The sequence below is a fragment of the Pleurodeles waltl genome, chromosome 9, assembly GCF_031143425.1.
Source record: "Pleurodeles waltl isolate 20211129_DDA chromosome 9, aPleWal1.hap1.20221129, whole genome shotgun sequence".
NCBI lineage: Eukaryota > Metazoa > Chordata > Amphibia > Caudata > Salamandridae > Pleurodeles > Pleurodeles waltl.
The window spans coordinates 504,451,071-504,477,843 of record NC_090448.1 but is presented as its reverse complement, the minus strand read 5'-3'; the positions used below and the strand labels follow the sequence as shown (position 1 = coordinate 504,477,843).

The 26,773-nt window shown below is 44.1% G+C and overlaps 1 protein-coding gene across 1 annotated transcript in view; it reads right to left on the bottom strand.

Annotated features, from left to right (window-relative positions):
• Positions 1 to 4,190: 4,190 nt before the first annotated feature.
• SGPP1 (sphingosine-1-phosphate phosphatase 1) overlaps positions 4,191 to 26,773 on the bottom strand; it is an 88,013-nt gene continuing 65,430 nt past the window's right edge. The window contains exons 2-3 of the mRNA XM_069207363.1: positions 26,573 to 26,662; positions 4,191 to 7,941 (exon numbers count right to left, since the gene is read on the bottom strand). Coding sequence (XP_069063464.1) covers positions 7,393 to 7,941; positions 26,573 to 26,662 — 639 coding nt within the window. The 3' untranslated portion in view covers positions 4,191 to 7,392. The remainder of the gene's footprint in view (positions 7,942 to 26,572; positions 26,663 to 26,773) is intronic.

Here is a 26,773-nt window from a genome sequence, read left to right as displayed (position 1 = left end):
GTGGAGTAGACTCTATGCCACAGACTGTATGCCACTGATATCCACTTCTCACTGGTGATTCCTGCAACTCAGAAATGCTGCTCTCATGAATGTAAAGTCTGGGTTAAGGAGGGAGAGTACCGTAACCCAAGTCAGAACTAGTCACATCACAAAAGAGCTTGAGCGGTCTCCTGCGCGATCTGGAAGGAGTCTGAGAGGCAGTCCTGCTAGCGGGTTCACTAAAACCTAAGTTTCCACTGCAGGGTCCGCATAGCAGCCAGTCGAGGCAAGGGACAGATGTATTCATGTCATTAGAAGTGACTCTACTCATTGATGTCTGTACCACCAGGTTTCAAGCTTACAGTCCCATTTAAAAAATCAGGGTGAACCGGGTGAGTGGGGTGGGGGGGGGGGTTCTATGTCGCCCCGACAGACCAGAAGGCTGGAGCACGGGCCAAGTGTCCATATGGATGTCTCTATAAGGGCCTTGTACAAGGGTAACAGTAACTCAGGAGAGTTTGGAACTGAATTAAAGATCCCCGCTAACAAATCCTCCTTATTTTCAATAGCAAGCAACTGTAAATCTAGCACCTCTGCTGCATTTTGAACAATTACTGCAAAACAGGCAGCTTCTTCCATTGGTGGCAAGGCTTACTCAGTTTCTGGGGCTCTATCTAACCTACTGGAATTTCTTTTTTAATTGAGAGATAACCCATTATTAGTATAGTGAGGAAAGAGATGTTTGCCTGCTTCCTAGTTATCATCAGTGTCATGAATAACATTCTGCATACCCTGAACTGCACCCTAGTCAGACTCAAATAAGGCCTCTAGCCTCTGATAGTACTGTCATCAAGGTAGAGTTCGACAATTACAGTCTGGCTTCAAACTGAGTGGCTATACATCTGTGATCTCACAGCACAACATATGGCCAGAGCGAGACCCCAATGGTGTGGGTTCAGAGAGAGGCACTGGATTCCGGTGACAGCCAAGTCGGCATTGGCAGAGAGGGGACTGTCAATATGACCCAGCATCCAGAAGGGTAGGGGGTACAACTGCCACGGGGTCAGCTGGAGCAAAGGGATGGCCTGCTGGAAGTCAAACTGGAGCCCCCCTTCCAGCTTTGTGGGGCCAGAAGGCCTGCCAGAGGGAGATGGAAGCCTCTGATAGAGATGCAGCATGACCTCCTTCAAGGCTGCTATTTGCTGTGGGTAGAGGATGGCCTAAGACATTAAGAGAACTCCAAAACAAACTTCTGGACCTGAAAGGAGTTGAAAGATGCGTGGGTGGGGAAGGTCTGATCTTTTGATTGACATACTTGAGCATTCTCACTTGATTTCAAGTGGCAGGATGGAGTTAAGTCTTGCTTGACCTTGCACTGATGACTCATCTTCAACTTACCAGAATGCTTGAAGCAAGAAGGGGATTCATGCAGGTCTGACTCTCCTTAACATGATTGTGAAAAGCCCCATGACTTGAAGTAGGATCCATTTTTTTAACTGTGTCCTTTTGTTATGTTCTGAGATTACAGCTTCACTCCCACTCCCATATCGCCTTCGGGTGCATCAGGGAGGATTTAAAGCACAACTCTGAACTGTGACCGGAGCCCAAGCACCAAAAGCAACACAGCTTGTGGGTCTATGATCGGCATCTGCTTCCTGCAGTCATGGCACAGCTTCAATCCTGTTCTTCTGGGGGAGACGTCGTCCCTGGCACACTGTGTTATTTTTTAAGTTTTGGAAAAACAACAGAGCTGGGAGAAGATGTGCGGAAAGAAAGTAACTGACATCAGCGCACAGGGGTGGCACTTATAAGTGGCTCTGCTTGGACACTTCCAGGACGATGTGGAGTCACCATGTAGCCGACTACTAATTCATGGAAGCACTGCTGAGAAAATTCTCAGACTTCAGTCTGGCACCTTGGAATATTATTTAAGTAAGGAATCTGTGATTATAAGTAGCCTTAAAAACTAGGAGTTATTTTGATGCACAGCAACTAGGCTATTTGGTTAAGATGCACAACAAGTCTGGTTGCACATTTTGGTACTTTTGTTAAATGATTAGAGCGAGTTCAGTGCTAACAGAATCCCAATTGCTAGGTGTGCGATTAAATTGCGTTTCTCAGAGGCAGTCTGCTATAACTGGGATTGGCTAAAGAAATAAAGACGCAACTCAAGGAGTAATAAACACAGCACGCATTCATTTTTTTTTTTAATATAACAAGTTGAAGAAGTTTTAAAAATAAAGGGAAATGTAAGTTTTTTTTAAAGAATGCTGTATTTAAAAATAACTTGATGATCTCTTATAAACCAGAGAACATGTAATTAACAGTAATTAAATGGCAATTTTAGCGAACACTTGGTTTAAAACAAAAGAAATGAAACCGTAAAATGTTAGCATGTGAAAAACAAGGACCATACAACAATGACAACGTTGCAGCTGCCGAACAGTTTGTGGCGAAAATGTCACTGTTCTAATTACATTGTCTTTTGTGGAACCATTCTTAACAATGCACGATTTCCATTTTGTAAGAAGATTTTTCTTTTACAAACCTTCACTTTTTGTACTGTAGTACTGCATGTCCTATTTAATCGGTTTCACAACATTCAGAAAGGTCTTAAAACAGAAGGCGAATTTGACAGGGTAGTACTAATTAATAATTGAATTAAAATAGCCTTCTAAGGGCTAGGTTACACGCAGAACCTTTAAATGCCAAGTTATTTGACAAAAGGAAAATACAGCATGAACGTTTTGAAACTAGAAACAAAAGAGACAGATAACAGTAGTACCATCGCTAGTGCATTTGCTTCCCTATATTTTGTTAACACCCACAACAAATGAATGTGAAACACAACAACAGATTTGTGATAATGCACAGAAGAGGGTCATTACAAATTCAAGTAGTTTGTTTGACGCTCCTATAAAAGCAACTGCACTACTGAGTAAAGAACGTACCCTGCAATACAGCTGCTATCTTCCTTCAATGAAGGTAAAACATTGTCTCGTAAACGCACCTTAAATCTTTTATTCTGTAAACTAATGACATGGCTTGCATAATGTGGTGTAGACTGTACTGCGTTACTGAATGTGCACACCAGTCCATTTCCTATCTTAACATTTACTATTGAGGCGCTGTATGTCGTTTCATAAGATGCTGAAAACAGCTTAAAGCAAGCTTGCTCCAGAACCACTCAAGGGTGCTATCGCCAGTCAAATACCCCAAACTTCTCAAGCTGACACCCACAGGTGGCCATCACGCAGTGGATGGACTAAGTGGTTAAACCGATGCTTCTAGATTAGCAGGAATATCATCAAGCGTGTATTTAATTTATCCATGTATTTTACGCATGTTTGTACTGTTATTTCTTTTTAAATACACATAAATAAAAAAAGATTATATTTGGGATCCTTCTACCACGGTAATATAAAGTTAGTACAGCTCTCACAGCAGCAAGTCTGCAGACGAGGATGTCCAACTCTTTTGACTAATAAAAACACTGGCTAGTTTTCATTTCTGTCAAGCTCTTAAAACCAGGTACTACAAAACTGGACAAAGTTGTGGCAAGATAGTAGTAGACTTCATATCTGCGCACATCATTAATGCTCCATTTAGAACAATGTGTAAATTGTACTTCCAACACACAGTAGAGCACAAAATGAAAACTTTCGCATCCATGTCCTTTAAGTACAAGCTCTACCCAAAACCTTTTTTGCCACTGAACTGCCCACAATACAAAATCATAGAACCATCTGGCAATTTTAGTTTTGGCAACATAATTCCTGTCATTTTTCCAAGTATAAATGGTAAAAGATTTACACTTGCAAAGGACCTTCCTCATTCTCTGACAAATTTTAGGTGGAGTCGATGCACACGAAGCTGGGTTACTCTATCTGAATGCATTAGTATATATGCAAACAACATTTCAAATTAATCATAAGTGGTTTATCTTACACTTCCTCTGACAGACAACCATCAAGTCCAAGTGAAACACGTTAGCTCAGCTTTGAAAATAAACAAAATTCAAACACTTCAAAAAAAGGAATGTTTATGTCACAACAAAGCATCCCAGATCAACTTTCGCAAATTGAGTGCTTATTTTCTGTATTTATATTCTCTCACTCTATCTACAGCCAAGCATCTTGATAGTTGCTGTACTACTTTTCTGTGTTTTTCCTTCTTGTGCTTTATGAAGGAGTTCAAAAACTTTCCCCGTGTTCATCACACTGTTTCCCACATCACTTTATTTTCAATTCACAATTGTTCATTATTACACTATATACACAAATTCATTTTTATAGCCTCTGGTGACCCTGAATCCACCATACAAATTCTGTAGTTTGAATAATGATGAATTGATTTAGTGAGAAAATGCAAGTATCTATTTGTGCTTTTTATAGTACTTTGACGTAGGAAACAACAATTTGTCCAAGCAAACATGTATTGTACAGACTCTTACGTTTAACTTAAATAATCTTCTCTGTTATTACATTTACAGCATACCCTCCAGCATGTGTAGCTCTGTACTCTTTCACTATACTTTTTTCTACACATCATCTACTGCATAAAATATGACTAATTCCACGGTTTTGTGATGCTCCTTTGAAAGACTGACCTTAGCATTGCTTTTGTTTGTAATTCTTATTAACTGCAAATTATCAAGAATCTGTTTTTGCAAGAATGCAGTTTTTTCAATATATCTCAGTTGACACTGACATTACAAAATGAAAATTACAAATTAATTATTTAAAGTCTTCTTTTTATTTACCCTTTACATATCTCCTATAAGTGCGTTTAACATTTCCAAAATATTTCTCTTTGGGTTGTATCTTCGATTTTACCTATTCTGGTGATTATCAATGAATTGGCTTTTTCACCAACCAGTCTTGTAATTATTTAGACCACTAGGAGATGAATGGTGGTGCGAGCAGGGGGTGGGGGTCTAATGTTGTTCAGTCGTTGCAGGCGACAACTGCGACGGATCAAGCGAGGTTTGGAATTGTTTCACTGTGTCTTTGAAAAATTATTATACTCTGACCCAATCCGATTCCCCAGCCAAGCCAACGTTTTCAATATTACTATGAATTAATGCTCTCAATTAATATTGACTATATAATATGACGAAGAAGTTCAAGGACTATAAAATGCATAAGGAGATATCTTGATAATGGAATAATGACTGATTAATTTACTGATGAAACTAATGGAAATTATACATTGGAAAGGTGGATTTGGTCTCTTGGGAGCCTGCAAAACAAACGCATGTAAGTAGTGTAATAATGCACAACTCTTGAATACAAAGAGAAACTTAACGTTGCAACCACAATTTGATAAACATGCAAGGGGAGAGCAGCTGAACCTCTGTAAAATAATGAGCTAAACAAAAACAAAAAGCAGTCTGGTGACACTTTATTTATAAAAATGCACTGAAAATTAAGAAAGGACCTGGCTGTGGAGTACGGTCCAGAAGAGAGAAAGATTAAAAGTATAGAAACTGCAAAAGTACTAGTATGTCCAGTCGTGAGGAAGACTCTATCCAGTGGAAAAGCATATGCTTTATGCATAAAACAAAGCTCTCCACAGTTCAAAGCTCTTGTTTTTAACACAGAAAAGTGACTAACTAAAATAGGAGTAAGTACCTAACTTTGAAAAGCAGACTTCATATGACTACCATTAGCCCTACACAGCCCAAATCTGTCATTCAGATTTCACTTTAATTCTTTATGTACATTTAAAGTAAACACGTTAGGTGGTGCAACTGTAACCAAGGACATACAGTAAAACCACTGTGATTAGAACAACATTCAAAGAACAAAACAAAAATCAACTAGGATGTTGTGACCTCCATGTTAATGTCTACTGAAATGTTAATTTTACTGCACAAAAAGACTTTAAAAAATGTTAAAGCGTTTCAGAGAAAGGAGTACTAATTTGCTCTGGTAAATTATTCATATATTTGTATGTGCTAGTACCATTAGACAGGCTTGTGGAACAATTATAAGACCCCAAAAAATATTTTCCTTGCAGCAGGATCTTTGCAGATCTTGCTATTGGCGAATGTTTGTGAACTTATGTCTTCTGTTCCTAGTAAGGGGGAACAGAAAAAGTAATCACAGCGTCTTTACTGTGATAATTTAAGGGCAGAAATGAGTTCCATCTTCGATGAAAGGGATCTTGTGGGCTTACAAAATATTTGCTGAAAAGCATTATTGCACATCAGTCATGAGACTTTTCCATTTTACAAGTACACTAAAAGTAGTGAGTAGCAAGAATGAGGCAAGCAACAACCCTTTGTTTAGAGTCTATTATAGAACTAGGCTACCCAAAACCCATTAAGTACTGTAGTTTTTCTTCTGGATAAGCCAGCATCGTAACTTTGAAACATATTGCACTTTAGCAACTTGTGACATACAAACCTTCAAACACCCAACCCGTGATGCCTTACAATGGCATTGCTTCTTTTAACGTAAGCCCAAGATACCTTTAGATAATACTCTTCAAAGTCTGCCCGTGCCCTCCTCCCTGAACATAACCTTTTGAACGTAGACACAAAGTTGTTGTTATGAGTAAACATGTACCGTGCACTGAATGTGGTTTATATGTAAAGTGAACTGTAATGCAGCTCAAATAAAACTGCTCTGCAGAGATTTAAAGAGACATTCTTTCTCTATGAAATGTATATTTTCTGATGAACTCTTTAACAAGAAACAAAACGAAATAGGAAAAATAATGGACATGTAACTTTTCTTCAGGAAATTCGAGATTTAAACTGGGTGTGAGTAATGTGGTTTCCAATCCAAAAGCAAGTAATCTGCAATTTACACTCCCATGGTTCGATTTTGCATGTTGCTTTTATATGGCATCTTGGTTTAGGAAATTTAAATCTGCACATAACTGCTACGAATACTGCATGCTGTTCACCAAGCTGCATACTTTGCATCTATAAATATGGACATGAAGCAAGTAACAGAAACAACTAATAACCAAATACATATAAAAATACAATTTGCCATTTTTTTTAAAACTCTGTAGTCCTATTACAGATCACAGTTTGTATGGCATCCGTTAGTTAAGCAACATAAAGGCACAATCATTAAGCTGTTACAGTACCTGCAGCAAGTAGCATTTCTGGTCATACCTTGAACCAAAGCCTGCTTTCTAGATCACAAGTGCAAAGAAATATGAATTTTATAAGTGGACATTACTGCTTGTTCGATCCAGTGCAAAGATTTGCCATGTAAATCGTCTGGAGGAAGTTGGGAACAAAACAAGCAATTGCATAATAGTGGTTTCTTGCCCAGTAACCTGTAATTAATGTGGAGCATGTTAAAAGAAGGCCTCCAAAATCTTCCTTAATTCAAAATGTGCACCAACTTGAGTGGTTATCAGTTCTATCCTTTGGACTGTGCATTTGCCTTTTTACAGACCAATTAGAGTAAAAAAGAAAGGTACTAGAAAAACAACACTAAACCCAACCATTCCATAGGTGATATATCGATAAGGAAGCTCCACCTCCATATGTTGCCTTGCCCTCCGAATATCGTCACATGGTATGTTGAAGATTTTGCAGGCCAGAGGGATTGTAGCCTTTTTCATGATACCTCTTATCAAGAGCAGTAGGATTACTCCAATTATAAACTTAAGTATGACTTTTGCAAAGAGAGTCAGCGTAATAGGAACAGGATTAAAAGGCAGTTGATCTGGTGATGGATCAATCATTAGTCCCAACATGTAATTAACGTGAGATCCACATGCAATTCCAGCCCCGCTGCCCAGAATCTGAGCTGTATCACCACGTGAAGTGCTCCAGGTGTCAAGAGTGAAAGAAAATATACCCATGGCCAAATGCAGACCAATGATAATTATTGGTGCGTACTTATACGTTAGGTTGAAGTTGTCAATCAGTTCTAATGCAGGATGGAAGACAACCATGATGAGAATAGCATACAGAAATCCAGCAATCACGTCCTGTTTAGTGGGGAAATAGAAAAAGAGACTTAACTTAATAACATCTGTGTCACATTTGGAACCCATTTTATAAATATATGTTTATTGTCTGTAGAGGAAATCATAAATCCACTTATAGAATATACATTACATTTACCATTGTCAAAAATAAACACAATAGCAGCTCAATTAAAAAGTGCAGTTACAGTGCCTTTATGTCCTAAAATTACTTAATAAATGCAAAATTTAGAAAATCCCACACATTTGTCTGGATACATTGTCGTAAGATTCCCAAATAGTCTCTAAAACTGAATAAATAGATCTCCCAGCTGATTCTTTCAATGTAACAAATTCATAAATGTATCGACAATTATCCAATGTATTATCCTATTCCCATTCCTTGGTTAGTGATCCTTCCAGTGGCTTACTATTAATGTTTAAACTACTCATGGTCTTGCTCTAAACCAGTATTTTAATCAGTTAGTGTTCAAATTACTCCCACTTGAGCTTACAAACACAGATGTTTATCAGGTTTTATCACTAATTTCCTTAGCATTAAATAATCTTTAAAACTTCCCAGCCAAACCAAAAAGAACTGAGCTATGAGCAAGTCTGCATCTTGTGTTACCATATACCTTTATTTAATCTTCACTGTTTACATTTTCACTCATTCAAGGGCAATGCTAATCACATGGCCATCAGCCCAGAAGAAAAGTCGCCAGCAAGAGGCCCTTCCGCTAAGGGCTTCCATCAGACCCCTTCCCCCACCACACCTACTCCAGTAGTAGCACGGAGTACAATTGTGACACCACTATCCCAGCTCAGCCCAATGAAAGGAGTAGAGTGAGGTTCTGCAACGTAGGAGGTTCAACGTCTCCCATGCCCCACGAGATATGAAGGTGTCTTATAGCGCAGTATGCTAAAAAGTTGCCGACTGGTATCTTTGTGTGGGACAATAGTTCGTCGAATGTTAGTAGTGTTCCCTCAGAGTAAAAGTCTCCAGTCGTGATAAGGCCCGCAGCCTTTCACTGGGAAATATTATGGTGCGCCAGCAAGGACTGTGCTTCAGGTAGAAGTGTCAAGAGGTACATGGGGGAGTATGGTATGCAGGGTCCCCTGCCATGGACATAGCGTAGCCAGCCCGACTTCGCAGTAGTTAATACAATATTGCCGTGCAGAGGAGAGGAGGATTTGTCTGACAGCCAGGTCAGCAATGGTGTTGGAACCAAGGCACTGAGAAGGACCGATTTTTCACCTGAAAAATGATCACCCAGCCAATCTGCTGACCACTGCAGCTGGGCTGCAGCATAATACGTTTCAAAGTTGGGAACACCCAGTCCGCCCCCAATCTGTGGGTGTTGAATCGTAGACGAGGCCGCTCGGCATCTGTCTTTACCCCATACAAAGTCCATCAAAATGCCCTGTAGTGACTTAAAGAATGCGCATGGTAAAACAAGCGGGAGCGCTGCACAGTAGTAGAGTAGACAAAGTAGGATGATCATCTTAGTGATAGAAACCCTGCCCATAGGGGACAGGGGGAGTGCTCCCCAGAAGGGCAGAGAGCCCTTAACGGAGCGAGGGGCTCAGTCCAAATTGTCCTCCCTAAGGTCCTCGAAAGAATGGTACATCTGTATGCCCAAGTATTTAAAGGTGGTATGACACCATGGCAGTTGATAATTCAGCAATGCCGACTGGAGTTCCGAGGGCACTGGAGATAGGGGGAAAATACAGGATTTAATCTTATTTACCTGCAGGCCGGAAAGGTCTGCATAGAAGTCCAAGGTCTCCAGTACCTGACACCTGGACGTTGTGTGATCGCGCAAATAAATCAGAGCGTCATCCGCATACAAGGAGATTATATGAAATGTATGTAGCTCTGGGATACCCAAACATTGTGCTTGTTGTCTAAGGTGAACGGCCAAGGGCTCCATAGCTATGGCAAACAACAAAGGGGACAAGGGGCATCCCTGTCTGGTGCACCTGGAGATGGGGAATGGATCTGAGATAATTTGCCCCATCTTGACGTGGGCCAACGGATTAGAGTGAAGGATCTTGATCCATGTTATAAATCTTGCACCGAGCCCCATTGCAACGAATGATTGAAAAAGAAAGTCCCAACTCAGCGTATCAAACGCTTTTTCTATGTCTAGTGACACGGCAACTTTGTTGCATGTGGGAGTGGATTGGTGCGCTGCAGTATACGGATCAATCTCCTGGTATTCCTGCCAGGTATAAAACCGGATTGATCCTCATGAATTAAATGAGAGATATACGGGAGAAGCCGGTTGGCCAAACTTTTCCCCAGTATTTTGCAGTCTGTATTTAGCAATGAAAGAGGACAATACGAATGGACGTCCAGGGGATCACGGCCAGGTTTCAGGAGTACCGCTATGAGGGCTTCCCGCATTGAGGCAGGTAGTATGCCGCAGGACTGCGCCTCGTTGTAAACCTGAAGTAGGGGTTGCAAGAGGTGGGGTGCTAACGATGCACAATACTCAAGTGGGAGACCATCTGAGCCGGGAGCCCTGCCTCGGGACAGTTGAGATATCGCAAGGCGGATCTCTTCCACCTCGATAGGTCCATTTAGTGTGTCCGCCTGTTCCGGGGACAGGCAGTGGAACTGTAGGGAGTCCAGAAAGTCAGTCACACGTTCCCCTGGAGGGGGAGGAGCGTATAGTGTACAATTGAGGTTTAAAAAGCTTTATTAATCGCCCCTTGAGTGTTCACTATTTCACCAGTATTCAAGCAAATCACTCCAATAGGCTGGAGATTATCGCGGGCCAGCCATGCCACCAATCGGCCTGCTCCATCGCCTTCCGCGTACTGGCATGTAGTGTAATGTCGGTAATCATGTTTGCACAATCTGTCGTCTGCTTCCCTGCGGTCTGCTCGTAAGGATATAAATGTGCTCGACGCTTTCTCGCCTCTAGCCACAGCGACTTCTTCCGTGCGTAGTTTGGTCTCTAGCTCCGACAATTCCCTGGTTGGAGCCCTACAGTGACCCTGTATCACCACTTTATGTGCATCCCACTCCGTTGCCCTATGTGAGGTCGTGTTTTGATTTTGTGAGAAATAAGTGGTCAGGCATTGAGGTAGGTCCGCCCGAAAGGGAGGATCCATCAGGGCATCTGGTTGCAAGCACCATGTGGGCATCTGAGCCCTCGGACGGCCCCAATCCAGAACCACCTGTAGGGGGCAGCGATCCGACACAGTACGTGCCAGGTAAGTGGCGGTGTTAACCTTGGGTATCACTATGGAAGGGACAAAGACCTTCCCCCAGACATGAGTTTCGGAGCAGGAACGCTGGAGGAGCCCCACACCCCTCCCCTGACCACCAGTTGTGACACTGTCAGAACAAACCGATGAGAACACAAAAAAGAAAATCCCCAGCAGAGTGGGGGAGGAAACGAAACACAATGCATAATAACTACACGCAAACAGAAAACTAGGCCCGTAGGCGTGCATAAGAAGAAACTGGTCCATATGGAACGGGGTGCGGTGTGTGAGTTTCAGATTGCAGAGGTCTTGCCCCCGACCACCCAAGCCACAGCTCAGGCCACTACCGCCTCGGATCCCGTACCAGTCATGACAGTTGTATGGCCAATAATCACGAGCAGCAGCACACCAGCCCGGCATATCATACTGCGGATGAGGAGGACCAAAGTGGTGAAAGAGTAACTTGTTTTTTTTTCTCCATGGAGCTAGTGGTAGCACGGAACATGTGGATCAAATGCCGTCCGCCGACAGCGGAGTGAGTGACGGGCCCCGATGAGAGTCCCCAGCGTCCAAGGAGTCAGTCTGGTTAGTTTTGGCATCGGTTTCAGGCAGAGCGTTCAGGGCCAAGTAAGGACTGGAGACAAATTGCGTGGCTTCGCGCAGTAGGCGGGTGCGCTCTTCCTCCGACTGCGCCTTGGTAGGCTTGTCCCCAGAGCAAGCCCGGCGATCGCGTTTCCCTTTAGGGGTGCCCAGGCCCCATCCGGGCTCCCCTGCCAGACGGGCTGGGCAAGCCCCTTAGCATGAAGCCAGGTCCAGACGTCCTCCGAGGAAGTGAAAACATGTACCGCAGAGCCATCCTGTATCCGTAATTTCACAGGGAAGAGGAGGGCATATTTAATGTTGTTTTGCTGAGTAGAAGGAGTTACAACGTCTTTGGACTTCAGCAGTGAAATCCGGATAGGCAGATATTGATGTGTTCTCGAATTTTTGCGGGCCCTCCTTGCGGAAAAGCTGGAGTACTAGATCTCTGTCTCTGTAGTTAAGGAAGCGGGCGATCAATGGGCGGGGATGGGCACCCGGTGGTGAAAGTCTGCCTGGTACTCTGTGAGCCCGTTCGATCGAGAAGAATTTCGGCACGTTGTTCTGTAGAATGGTGTCCGTTAGCCATCCTTTCAAGAATAATTCCACGCTGGGGCCCTCAACTCCCTCAGGAAAATCCAACAGGCGTATATTATTGCGCCTCGATCTTCCTTCCGCATCTTCAGCTCTGCGTCTAAGTTCGTCCACCTCCGTGGATAAGTGTGTCATTTGCTCCTGGAGGGACATCACATCTGGGGACAGCTGTGCTATGTCACTCTCCGCCTCCGCCACTCTCTCCACCAATGCATGGTGATCCCTTCGTAGTAGGTTGACATCTAGAGTGACGGCATCAATCTTCGTTTCAAGAGTGGTTTAGGTGTCCAAGATGGCCTGTAACACCTTCTCAAACTGTGAGGTGTGGCCTAGCAGGGTGGTCTCCAACTGGCGCAATGCCTGGGCGGTCGAGTCCAGACCCCCAGGTGGCATCCCCGACATCTCCACAAGCATCGCGGGTGTCCTGGCGGGTCACGTCTTACCCATCCGGATGTCCAGGTGTCAGGCTAGCACCAGGCAAGAGCGCTCAACCAGGTTTGCGCACGCTCTATTTGTTTCCGTGAGGTATGGCCAGAGAGATAAGGGGGGTAAGGGTGAATATAATGCCAGGTAATGAAAGGGATACTGGCACAGTAGAATGACACCACAAAGTAGTAGAACAAGTTGAGCCAAGAGCGGGTATTGCCCACAGCAGTATAATGTAGAGAAAGATCAGGGCAGCATCAAAAGGGGTGAGTAATCCACTGATTAAGTTGTTAATATGACTGGGCCAAATGGCTGAGCGGAGTGTGCACACAATCCGAGGGGCGCAGGGCCAGGGGGTCCGCGGGCCCAGTAGGTTCCGGTATCGGCAGAGGGATGGCCCAGATGCAGTGAGTTTGACAAGCTGAAGTACCAAAGCAATAGATGTAGGGTGAGGGCCGATAGCTCCGGTACCTGGCCAACACCGTAAGGGGCAAAGGCAGCAGGAGCAAAGAGCAGCAGCGGCACCCACTCCGGCAGAGGCCCGTGCGTGGGCGAAATGGCGGTAGGGATCTCCAGGATGTGTGTAAGATAAGCTGTGGCTCAATGAGTGCCACCGATTCCCTACCTCATCCCTGCCTATGCCCTGATCTCCGATCCATGAGATCAGTTGGCAGTCCCGGTGTTCCCCGTTACAGGGGTTGAGGTAGATGTAAAGGAGGGGGGCGCCTGGGGTCTGACAGCGCCCTCACCCCCAGCGGTGTCCAGAGCAAGAGGTCCCCTCCTCCTGATGAAAGGAATATCTGCAATTTGCCCAGCCAGGCAGCGTGAGGAGAGGCGGAGACGGCAGGGGCATCCCAGGCCGTGCGCACCGACAGATGAGTCCCACAGAGGGTTCATCTCGGCGGTGCCCACACTCCCCCGACCGCCCTGGCCTGCGCGGACCACGGCCTCTCCGGACACGTGGGACCCGGATGCTGGTAAACTCATCTGCGGAGTTCCTGTAGGGTCCTCCCTGAGCCTGACCTTCTTCAGCCCATACATGATCCCTCTAGCCAGCATCATCCGCTCTCACACCAATGTCCTCTCCTACACCAATGACACGCAAGCAACTCTCTCCATCACTGACAAGACGCCCAGTACACAGATCGAGTTCAATGCCAGCATAACTGATATTGCCCACTGGATGAAGACCAACTGCCTAAAGCTGAACACCAACAAGACTGAACTTGTGATCTTCGGGAAGAGCACATCACTATGATACGCATCCTGATGGCCAATAGAGCTAGGACCAACACCCACTCCTACCAGCAACGCCAAGAACCTTAGGATCACCATAGACAACAAACTTGGCATGACCTCCCAAGATAACGCTGTTACTGTCTCATGCGTCCATACCCTGAGATTTCCAAATTGTTCCCGATCAGCACCCAGAAAACCACCACACAAAAATCCTGGCACAAGCAAGCTGGACTATGGGTAACACCCTGTACGACACGACCAACAAAAACTCACCAGAAGGCTGCAGACCATTCAGAACTCTGCTTCCAGAATCACACTTCGCTTCCCACGCTACACTCACATCACAGCACAACTGAAGGCGCTCCACTGGCTCCCTATTCATAAGCAATCACAATTCAAATGCACCACCCAGTTTTGAGGCAATACATACACAACACCGGTCCAGCATACTTCCATTATCCCATCTGCTTTCACAAATCTTCCAACACCTCAGATCATCCGGACTCCTACTTGCAGAAATCCCATGCATATGGAAAACCAGATCAGGCAATCAAGCCTTATTCTGCATCCCTCCTAGAGCGTGGAACAACCTGCCACTAGACATAAGAGACTCCTCCTCACTTCTTGAATTGCACAAGAAGCTGAAGACTGATTTTATTTTTATTTTTTAAATAAATCCCTCTAGGTCCTAAGTGTGGTCATACTCACACTTGTCTAGCGCCAGGATGCCCTGCCAGGTGATAGTGCAGTCTATAAATCTGCATAACATAAAGTAACATAACAGATTTGTACTGGCCTGAATTCCTATAATGAAACAAATGTTCACCATAAATTTACATTTCCCTAATTATCTGGGTTTATGCATATTCAAAATGGTATACACTGGAGAATCCCTTCTAAACGTCCTCCCAGCTTTGTAGTACAGTATAACATCAGAAGACTGAGCAAGGTCCTGGACTCCCTGGGGTGTCTATTTTTCAGAAATGTCTGGGTTTGGTGGGTTTCCCTAGATGGCTGCTGAGCCCAGGACCAAAAAAGCAGGTGCCCCCCACAAAAACAGGTAGTTTTGTATTGATAATTTTGATGTGTCCAGATAGTGTTTTGGGGCATTTCCGTTTTGCGGGGAGTAGGCCTACCCACAAAAGTGAGGGGCCATTTTTATCGGGAGACGTGGGGGGGGGGGGGGGGGGGGGGGGGATCACTGGGTGAAATTTGTGGCTCCTCTCAGATTCTAGAATTTTCTGTCACCGAAATGAGAGGAAAAAGTGTTTTTTTTGGCCAAATTTTGAGGTTTGCAAAGGATTCTGGGTAACAGAACCTGGTCAGAGCCCCACAAGTCACCCCACCTTAGATTCCCCTAGGTGTCTTGTTTTAAAAAGTGAGCAGGTTTGCTAGGTTTCCCTAGGTGCCGGTTGAGCTAGAAGCCAAAATCTACAGCTAGGCACTTTGCAAAGAACATGACAGATTTCAATGTAAAAATGTGATGTGTCCATTTTGTATTTCCTGTCGCGAGCATTAGGCCTACCTAGTGAGGTACCATTTTTATCGGGAGATATAGGGGAACACAGAATAGCAAAACAAGTGTTATTGGCCTTTGTCTTTCTCTACATTTGCTCCTTCCAAATGTAAGACAGTGTGTATGAAAGACGTCTATTTGAGAAATGCTCTGTAATTCACATGCTAGTATGGGCACACCGGAATTCAGAGATGTGCAAATAACCACTGCTTCTCAACACCTTAGCTTGGGGCCATTTTGGAAATATAAAGGTTTCTTGATACCTATTTTTCAATTTTTATATTTCAGCAAATTAATTGCTGTATACCCGGTATAGAATGAAAAACCATTGGAAGGCGCAGCTCATTTATTGGCTCTGGGTACCTAGGGTTCTTGATGAACCTACAAGCCCTATATATCCCCGCAACCAGAAGAGTCCAGCAGACCTAACGGTATATTGCTTTAAAAAAATCTGACGTCGCAGGAGAACGATACAGAGTAAAACGTGGAGAAAAATTGCTGTTTTTTTCACCTCAATTTCAATATTCTTTTATTTCAGCTGTTATTTTCTGTAGAAAACACTTGTAGGATCTACACAAATGTCCCCTTGCTGAATTTAGAATTTTGTCTACGTTTCAGAAATGTTTGGCTTTCTGGGATCCAGCACTGGTTTCTCACGGAGGCTGAAAGCACAAAAAATAGTAAAAATGGGGTATGTCCCAGTAAAATGTCAAAATTGTGTTGAAAAATTGGGTTTTCTAATTCACGTCTGCCTGTTCCTGAAAGCTGGGAAGATGGTGATTTTACCACCGCAAACCCTCTGTTGATGTCACTTTCAGGGGGGAAAAAAAAAAACACAAGCCTTCTTCTGCTGCCCTTCCCACCCCCCCCCTTTTTTTTTTTCTTTTTTTTTTTTTAAACGAACATTTCGCTGCATTTTGGCTAATTTCTTGGTCTCTTTCAGGGGAACCCACAAAGTCTGGGTGCATCTAGAATCCCTAAGATGTTGGAAAAAAAGAACGCAAATTTGGCATGGGTAGCTTATGTGAAGAAAAAGTTATGAGGGCCTACGTGCGAACTCTCCCAAATAGCCAAAAAAAAGGCTCAGCACAGGAGGGGAAATGGCCTGGCAACGAAGGGGTTAAAAAAAAGGTTAGCTTTTCCCTCAATGGCGTACATGCACCTTGAAGTGATTACTAGCACTTTGCCAAATAATATATCAAGCTTCAACCATCTAAATATACTTTAAATATCTGAAGTTGTGACAGTTCGTACCTGTCAGTAGGTAAATACTGCATCGCAGCAGCTCAATAATAATTCTTAACTGACAAAAAAAAAAAAAAAAAACCTCTCATTGTTGAGGGTCTGGCATATTTATTCAACTTCTCCTGTCGTTACTGCACCGCCACTTTTATTATGCGCATTGCCTAATTCAGTCTACAATAAAACGTTCTTTATCACACAGTACATTCGAAAATTATTTTCTCTTTTTTTCCTATATGAACAAATTTTGCAGTATCAGTGTGAGTCAAACTTTTAGTAAATCTCATCACAACAGGTGATTTAAACAAGGACAGTTGTTCCGACAATGTAAAAAGGCCAAAAGAAGGCTGCAGACAAAATAAACAAAAAGACAGACAGCTTCCCCTGGTAGGGGTCATTGTTCCAAGAATCACACAGGGCTACAAACTTTCTTTCCTACGACCCATAGTAGACACATTTTGTGGAAGGGTGTGTGGTTGTGATGATTATGTCAACCACTTCAGCCCTCAATCTCCACGTATGGAGGTGTAAGTTGTGGAGATTCAGCTTGACAGAGGTCCCTGCCCTGCTGCTGAAACAGAAGGTCCTCCCAAGCTTGCAACCTAATAGGAGGACAGATAGTCGTGCTCAAGAGGTCAAGGAACTACACCATTCCAGCCCAATCCGTGACCACTAAGAAGACTTGGGTCCGGTTGCTCTGACTTTCAGGACTCTGGGTAGGAAAGGTGATTCATTCCAGCGGAATGCGGCCGCTATTGAATGTTTTTGTGAAAATACCAATATGCAAGATTGTCAACACTGTGTAATTAGTTGGTGCTGAAAAGATCTAGCCAGGGCTCTCCCTACTGGTCGAAGGTGTCCTGCACGACCTTGGGATGTAGGCCCCACTCAAGATCGGACAGATATCACCTCAGTTTGTCCGCTTTGTCATTTAGGGTCTCTGTTAGGTGGTTGGCAATCAGGAAGATGTCCTGGTGCTCCAGCCACCTCCAGAGACACAATGCCTCTTGGCAGATGACCCAGGATGCCAAACCATCCTGCCATGGCAGTGTTATCCGAGAGAATCTGCTCCAGCCTCCCCAGTGGACAGCAAGGAAGCTTTCAGGGTCGGATGAATGGGTTGTAGCTCCAGTATGCTAATGTGAAGTTGGCACTCCACAGGAGACCAGAGGCCTTTGAGCTTCACCTCCCCCAAGTGATCACAGTAGTAGCATGCCATCAGCATTGTCAGTTTTGGGTGGGGGAAGAGAGAGCGGCCTGCAGCAGGACAGACTGATCTGCCAGTTACCACTGCAGATCATGGGCCATATCCCTCGATACCTGCACAGTGCCAGAAAAGCGTCCTTAATGTATGGCCCACTGGGACTTTAAGTTCTACTAAAGGGCGTTCATCTGCCAGCTGGCATAATTGACAAAGAGAATAAACGAGGCTGTGAGACTAAGAAGCCTTAGAGTCACCTTCAACTGGAGTAAGCCTGAAACATGTGGATCACAGCCTAAATGTCTAAGACCTATTGTGGCAGAAGAAATCCTTGAAATCGCCGTGTCTAGGATCATCTCAATAAATGAAAGCCTCAGTGATGGAATCAAGGGGCACTCTGTCTTGTTTTCTGTAAACCTCAAAGAAATGTAGGAGTTCTGTCATCGTCCATGAGGTGGTCCACAACTGCCTGCGGCAAGCTCTCCTTCAGCAGTCAGTTGCTGAAGTTTGAGAATATAGATATTCCCAATCTCCGGAGATGGACAGTTACCACCTCCATCTCTTTTGTGAAAACCTGAGGGTTGCCAATGAGGTAGAAAAGAAGCACTGCAAAATGAATATACTCCTGGCCTACCTATAATCACACATAATGCCTGTGGAGATGCATCATATATATTATTATTATAGTTGAAGGATGGATCCAGTCTTCCGGGTCCAGAGCAGTAAGGATATGAGCCATGTTGGAAATTGAGTTGTTGGTTGAATAGTGTACGAGCCCTGGTCACGTAGCTGCCATAATCCTAGCCAGGGTAAGGTACAGGCAAACCCTAAATTAACCTCTGCTCTCCCTCGGACTGCTTTGCCCAGAGCAGTCAAGCTTACTTTAGAGGCAGTGCGTAAAGTGAAGTGAAACAGTGAAAATACAAAAAAAGATCTGCACCAGGCCTTTGAAGTGCGGGAGACTTCAAAGACAGACCACTTAAGTGCACAGAAGTCCTGCCCTTTCTGCCCTGGCTCCAAACTCAGTATTATGCAGCCCTTTGTGTGGGAAGAGGACATACCCTATTGAGATGTAAGTGAGGCTGTGGCCAGCACATCCCTCCTATCCTGTCAGGATGGCCAATCAAGTTACACCTAAGCTCCCATTGTGTGAGGTTGTATAGCTGTCACCCACCCCAGACAAGCGATCAGAGACAGGCAGCAGGCACCAAACGACTAAAGTAAGAAAAAGACAACTTTCTAAAAGTAGCATTTTACAATTTAAAATCCAACTTCACCATAAGTTAGGATTTGATATTGTGGCTGCAGGAATATCAAACCTGAGAAGTTTATCCCTCCCGGATTGTGTATTATACTTATAAGATGTAATAAGGTAATCCCAATGTTATCCTATGGGAGGGATAGGCCTTGCAATAGTAAAAAACGATTCTGGGAGTTTTTCACTACCAGGACATATAACACGTAAAAGTACATACCCTGCACTCTGGGTTATCTGTGGCCTACCTTAGGGGTGACATATGTAAAAAAAAGTGAAGGTTTGGTCCTGGCAAAAGGATTATTTCTCCAGGTCGACACTGCAATGTCAAACCGCACATGCATGCCCTGTAGTGGCAAGTCTGACACAAGATTAAAGGGCTACTTAAGTGGTTGGCATAATCAGTGCTGCAGGCCAAAAGTAGCATTTGATTTACAGATCCTGGACACATGTAGTGCACTTTAGTAGAGACTTATAAGTAAATTAAATATACCAATTTGGGATAAGTCAATATCACTATGTTTAGGGGAGAGGTCACAAGCACTGGTTAGTGATGGTAAAGTGCACAGAGTCCTAATATCAGTGAAAACGAGGTCAGAAAAGTGGAGGAGGTTGGCAAGATGTTGAGTAAAAGACAGCCCTGCCAGGTCTAAGAAGCCATCATGAGCAAATTACATTGTTCCATCTGCAGGAAGATATATATTCAAGGGTCTCAGGTCCAAGACAGATGTGATAAAATGTTATTTATTTTATGAATGGTTATGCAACTTCACCATGTAATAAACTCACAAACCTGTCTGGGGTCCAGTCAGATTACTTTGCAAAACCTTGGCTAGACTCCAAGTAGCTGTGGCTTCGAGCAGTCAGGCTTTAACAAAGGAACAAGTGCAAATTATTTAGAAGTATCAAAACAACTGAATAAGAAGAAAAGCATGACAGAAAGGAAATCCAACACTAATTTCTAAATATAGGTCGTATTTTTATGAATTTTTTTACACCAAAATGAACAGAATCAACTGGAGGGTTCCAGAGATATACATTATTAAGCAAATTGTATGTCACTGCTTTTCCCTCAAAATGTAAACAAGCAATGGCAAATACTGTGGTTCGTGATTACTTTGAAAACATTTGTAAAGGTGGTTTTGCTTCTTGGGCGCTTTAAGCAACCAACTCCGGCAGGAAGCAAGTCAAGTCACAGCAGGACAGTTACCTTTCACTAAAGGCAGTCTCCAGTCCAGTTCCAAGCTCCACATTCAAACCGCCATATGCATCAATAGAGCGGTACTGATGCAAGGGATATACGACGGTGAAGATGCTGTGGATTCTGATCCGGTTGACCAATGTCTTCCTGGTGCCATCCACTGGTCCACAAACACAGTGGGACCACTTTCCCACTGAGGTTGATGTCCCTCAAAGTCCTAGTGAAGTCAAGCCAAAAACCAGTTGGCATTGGTCTACTGGTCTCCTGTTACAGCGAAACCAGTGGTTCCCTTTAACTGAGGCTGGTGTCCATCTTGGGTGACCAAACTCCTGCCCAATGGACTCTCCCAGGTCCAGCATACTCAAGTGCAACATCTGATCATCAGGTCTCGGTCTCCCAGGCTGCGTGTCAGCGGTCAGTGGTAATCAAGTGATTGTGGCTACCAACTTATCAAGGTGGATTCTTCAGCTTTTGTGGCCCTAGAGCTGTAACAGGAAATCTGCAACCTCTCTTGTTCAAGGATCAACGAGTGCACTCCAACCTTTGGTGTTAACTCTCTATGCTGGATCCAGGAAGCAGCAGGGAAGTCCTCCTTTTGTCCTCTCTCCAGTGCAGAAGTGATATGGGTGCCACTTTTATGCTCAAACTTTGCCCTCGGGGATTCAGTGAATACTATCCAATGGGCTGCCAGGTCCCCTTCTGCCTGATGACTTCCTGCAAAATGCGGCATCTAATTATCCCAGAATGTAATATTTTTCCCACTTCCACAATGGCAGAACCCGGTGTGTGGAGCTTGGTAGCCCACCCAGGAGGTGTGGCTACCTGAGGGATACACACCCATGGGAGGACTAGTTTGTCAACTGTTGCCCTTTTCTGTCCCCAACACCAGACTGTCTATCAGAACCAATGAGCAGCCCCTCTTGTGTGTGCCCATCATTTCCTCTTTAAAGACGGCTTTTCCTTTGAAGCTTGCATCTTGGGCTCCCACCCTGTGTGGCTTCCTGCCAGTGAGAAGTAACACCTCTTTCAGCAGAAGGCCCCGGCTGTGTCCTTTCCTGGTAATTGTTCCCATCTCTTCCCAAGGAAGGCAGAAGGTCGTCTTGTGACCAGCATATGTGAATGGCCACCGGAAAACTCTGGCAACACAATAGCAACGTTCTAAAGATGTCCTTTTATTCAAAAGCTAAATTACATTCAACTTGGGCATCAAGTCCAGTTTAATATAACTATTTATTTGATACTTTGAGGTACCAACTTCAGTAGTCCCATTCAGAGGTCAGCACAACAGAGTTGGCCGCATTTAACCTTGTACTCGCCATTGGGGCTACTACCCTGTCCACAGTAAAAACAACAATTTGGGGTTTTTACAGTTACAATATATAAAAATACATGCTATACTTTTCAATGTACAGCATTGTGCCGTAGGACTCCAGAGGCCTACATTAGAGGTGACATACATATTAAGAAGGAAGGTCCGGACTTGGGCATTAGTTTAAACAGCAATGTCTAGTTAGCAGTTGCAGTTTAAACTGCTCTACCAGTCTGCAAGAGCAGGCTGGGAGACATGTTTTATTTTGTCACACTAGGGGTGGCGCAATAAGTGCTGCATCCCATGGAGGACACTAACTTACAGACCCGGGCACTCTTTGTACCATATACTAGAGACTTATAAGTAAGTACACTTATGCCAATTGGGTATAAGCCAATTAAACAAATACTTACTTTCAACGGTCAGAGCACTGCCGTCTGTTTAGTAGGCCTCAGTGTACTCTCAGAGTCTAAAAACCAGATGCATCAGTCCAAACTTTTGAGGGTGATAATGCAGAAAGAGCCATTTCCTTATAATAGGCTTGAGGCCCTGTCTTTTTTCAGGCAAAGCAGCAGGAATAACAACTTCTGCATTTATCACAGTTTAGTACCCTCTTCAAGGTACCCATGGAGAGCAATAGGCACACATCGTGTAGCAGGATGAACAAGGGCTCTTCGGAAATTCATTCAGGCATGAGAGCGATGTTGGGTGAGGAGGACAGAAAAGGCAGGGCATAGCCTTTTCTGAACAATTGCAAGACTCATTTGTTTTAAATGATGGATCGTCAACCTGGGTGGAATTGCTGGATCCTGCCCCACACTGGCTAGGCATGTGTTCCTGTGGACAAACTAAAGGGTTTATTGGCTATTTCAGCACCGAAAGGGGATTTGAAGGACTCTCTCTTTGGAGTGAGGGTGGCAGCATGGGGGCGAGTCCCATTGAAGGACTTGGAATTACTGAGGATTTCGAATAGAAAGTCAAGCGGTCACAAGAATGATTTTAAGCCAAGAACCGTGACTTGGGAGCATGATCTACGAGAACACCCCCAAATGTTTGCCGACCTACAACTTTGCCTCCCTGTCTTGAATCGCCTTCGAATGCAATAGGGCACATTTATCATACAACTTTGAGTCGTGCCCGAATTCCAGGCACAAAGCACACTGAGAAAACTACTGAAAAAAAGATGAAGGAACCCTGCAGTGAAAAGATAAAAAGACACTGTGCCCAAAGAATTCATGATTGAAAGAAACTCAGAAAAGACATTCTTGCAAACATTGGGGATAAGACTAAGGGCAAGCAATATGAAATAGCTATAGTATGTTGAACCTTTATGGTTATAAATATTCATTTTGATAGCTATAAGAGTGTCTATCGTTTTGATTCCTATTCTTTTGGATGTCTTGGCATTAAAGAGTCTAACAAGCACAATACACAATGTTATGGTAATGATTCTTATTACCTAAAGTTTTTATTTCTGATCAGGTATTCTATTCATTACTCACTAGAATACACTCCTCTCGTTCCAGATCGTCTTCCCCACAGTAGCAACCCTGTAACCTTTCCCAGCCTTTAGTCACACTGGTCTTTTGCTGGTCACAACAACACAGAATTGAGGTGCTGGAAGGTGGGCCTTGGGAAGTACTGTTGCTACAAACTCAAATTCTGACAAAGAAACACTCTTAGTTAAATACAAAAACAACAAGGTGATGGATGGAATGACTGAATTAATCTCAGCCACTAGCTATCCCAATCCATTGTTTATGCCCACCTTCCCACCTCAGCTTGGAACAAGCCATATGCAAATCAGTCTTGACCCTGCTCCTCACGGGAACAGTACAGCTCGAACAGCTAGGCCAAGGCCTCCCTGAACCAGAATGCAAGCAACCTAAGACCCGTTTCGCCCTAGTCAGGGCTCTTCAGCCAGGTATAGCTCGGTTCCAGTGGCACAGTAAGCCCGTAACCCACCAGACTTGGGCATCAAATGCAAAAACAACAATGTGATGGAAGGAATGCTTGAATTAATCTCAGCCACTGGTAACTGCTCAGGCTGTATCCCAATCCATCGTTTTTCGTCCATTGTGTCACTGGAATCAGGCTGTACCCAACTGATGAGCCCATACCTAGGGCGAAGCTGGTCCTGGTTTGCTTGTGCTCCGGTTCGGGGAGAACCTGGCTTGGCAGGTCGGGCTGGGCAGTTGGATTCTGCCTTCAACCAGATGGCTGTGCTCCAATAAGGGCACACTAAAGGGTTTTGGCAGGTGGGGCCCCAAGGCAGGCAGTGGACAGACTGCCACGCTTGTCTCTGATCACTGGGTGCCACAGCCTCAGTCATGAAATAGTTGACCACGTTCCTGATGCTGATGTGGTTGTCTGTATGGGGTACACCTACCGAGGATGCAAAAAAAAAAAAAAAAAAAGAATGATAGGATTGATGCGGTAAACATGGTGGAGCAGATGGGGTCAAGGTGAACACTGTGCTCCTGCTTTTTTTTTTTAACTGCTCTCCAGAGTTGAATCTGCTTGAAGAACATGTCCATAAGAGACGACTGGACATCGCCCAAAAAGCTTGTTGATCGTAACCAGGCATGGCGATAAACAGCCATTCTAGTGCCAATGGCTCTGCCGATGCTATCTGAGGCACCCACACCACAATGGGTTGTAAACTTGGCACCATCACAGCCATCCTGTATGGTCTGATTAGTTAAGGGTAAAGGTCTTCTGCGACACCTGGGAGGATTTGATCACCAGAATCCCAGAGAGCATGGGAATAGCAGCCCAGCAGGCAACTGGTATTGACTGAACGTGTGGCCAAACTTGGGGAAGAAAATACCCTCTTCCCAAAGGTCTCCACGTTTGTGGACTCCCTATCCCAGGGAGTAGTTGGTTAAGTAATGGGATTTTCCCCACAGGTGGAAGCTTGTGCCGCTAAGCTCTCAAGAGACCCAAGGCAAAAAAGTGGGGTTGCAAGGGGCAGGTTGGTGAAGCCTCATGACTGGCTAATTTACTGAGAGGGCCACAGCAAGAATTAGCAAAGGTCCCAATTGCTGGTTAATGCCGGTGAGTACTTTATTAAAAGGGCAGCAGGGTTCAGCACTGGTTAGCATCAGCTGGATGACTCTGTTCAGGAGATTAGTATTGACCTCTAAGCTGGGGAACTGGAATCGAGGACCTTTGCTGCCCTCTACATGACCACTACAATGGAGGTCAATTTCACCTCCCACATTGTAGTTATTATCTGAATCAGTCCCAAACAAGGAAAGTAGTATATGAGTTCTGCCATGCATTGGTGGGACGCTAAGCATCTTAGATAAATAAAGTTGAGATTCAATACGTACCGAGTGCAGCCTCTTTCAAGGTTGGAGCGGCACCGACTTGGAGAGCACAAGTGGATGCAAATAGTCTACTGGCATTAATGGAGTCAACATCGGTATTCTGGGAACCGTCGTGCTGGCTGAGCCAGAGGTGAGGTCGGCAAAAGAACAGGTGGAGTAGCAATGGTGTCAGAGGCTCCTAATGGCGCAGAGGGCAAAACTGCTGGTGGTTTCCCAGATGGAAAGCTGTGGCTTCGGGGGGACCACATGTGCACCAGAAGGAGTAGGAAGGACTCCAAAGAGACGGAGCATGGCCTCGCAAACACTAGTTGTGCCGGAACAAGTTGCAGGATGGGCTCCCAAGTCGTTTGACGTTGTTAAAAGATAGAGAGACATGGCATTCCCTCATGCCATCTCAGGTGTACGTGAGTGGTGGGATGGGGCAGAGTCTTACTTAGATTTGAATGTCTTTTCTTGATTTACCCAAAGATTTGCAGCAAGACAACGATAAACCTTGGGACTGACTTCTGGATTTGGAAAGGGGCCGACACCAACCCTTGGTCTTGTACCAGCCTTGGCACTGAGTCTTCTAATACTCTGTGACATATAGGTTTACCTCGTGGTCTCGTATGGCATTCAGGTTCTTCAACACACAGTCCCTGCAGGCCTTACAGTTGTGACTCAACCACAGGCAAACATGATGAGGATCGATCACAGACATTTGTTTATAACAGTTCTTACAAAGTTTAAACCATGTTGCCTTGGAAGGTGACATGTTCCTTACACACTGTGTACTTTTGAGATAAACGTGTCTTAAACGGACAAATGGTAGCTCTGCATCTGGTGGTGTGGAAAGAAAGGAACTGAAGTTACCATGTGGAGTGGCATCTATATTGACCGTGCTCGTCATTTCCTGAGCAATATTGTGTCAGTGCAGAGTCACACTGCACCACCTATAGGTGCGCAAATGTACTGATCAAAAATTTCTGGATCCAGTCTGATGCCTGGGAAATTCGTAAAAGGGAGAGGAATCTGCAGTCTGAAGTTTCTATCAGAAACATATTTTCTAGTGGTTTCAGTTTTCAGTAACACCCGATAGAAGCAGACATAAAAGCATCCTTCGGTGCTATAAAATCTCAAGGCATGAAAAATTAAATAGTTTCTCGTACAGTTATTGGATCTTCGCCATCTTGGAATTCTAATGTAATAATAACTGCATTTAAAATGAAACCTCAGACTGACTTTTCTAAGTTAACTGCAGTAAAATGATGTCTGGTGGTTATTATGCTTAGTGACAGGAATGAGGAAGCTGCACACAATCTAGTACAGACATATTCCGAGCTTTTACCCAGGTTCTGTTTGTATCTTTCACCTCTCACCTGATGCCAAAGTACTGACATCAAAAATTAACAATTCTGCACTCACACAGATTTAACAACTTATTATAAAACATTGACTCTAGACAGAATATAAATGCCCAGGATCCCTGTAGTTTTTCTTTAGTAGTCAAATAACAAATAATTTCAGTAAAATAAAGTGAGAATTATGTTTTGTAGGTCTTACCAAAACTGAATGCATTCCCATATAAATGCGACTTGCACAAACCAAAGAACACCACACGATAGTAAGAAATAATCCAAGCGTAAATGGAAACTGTAAGGATAGTAAAAAAAAAAATTGGTTAAATAGACTCAGGAATAATCTTATAAATAGAAGTAGAAAGTGAAAGTTCAACTCAGCAAAACTGAATCTCTAGGTAGAGTG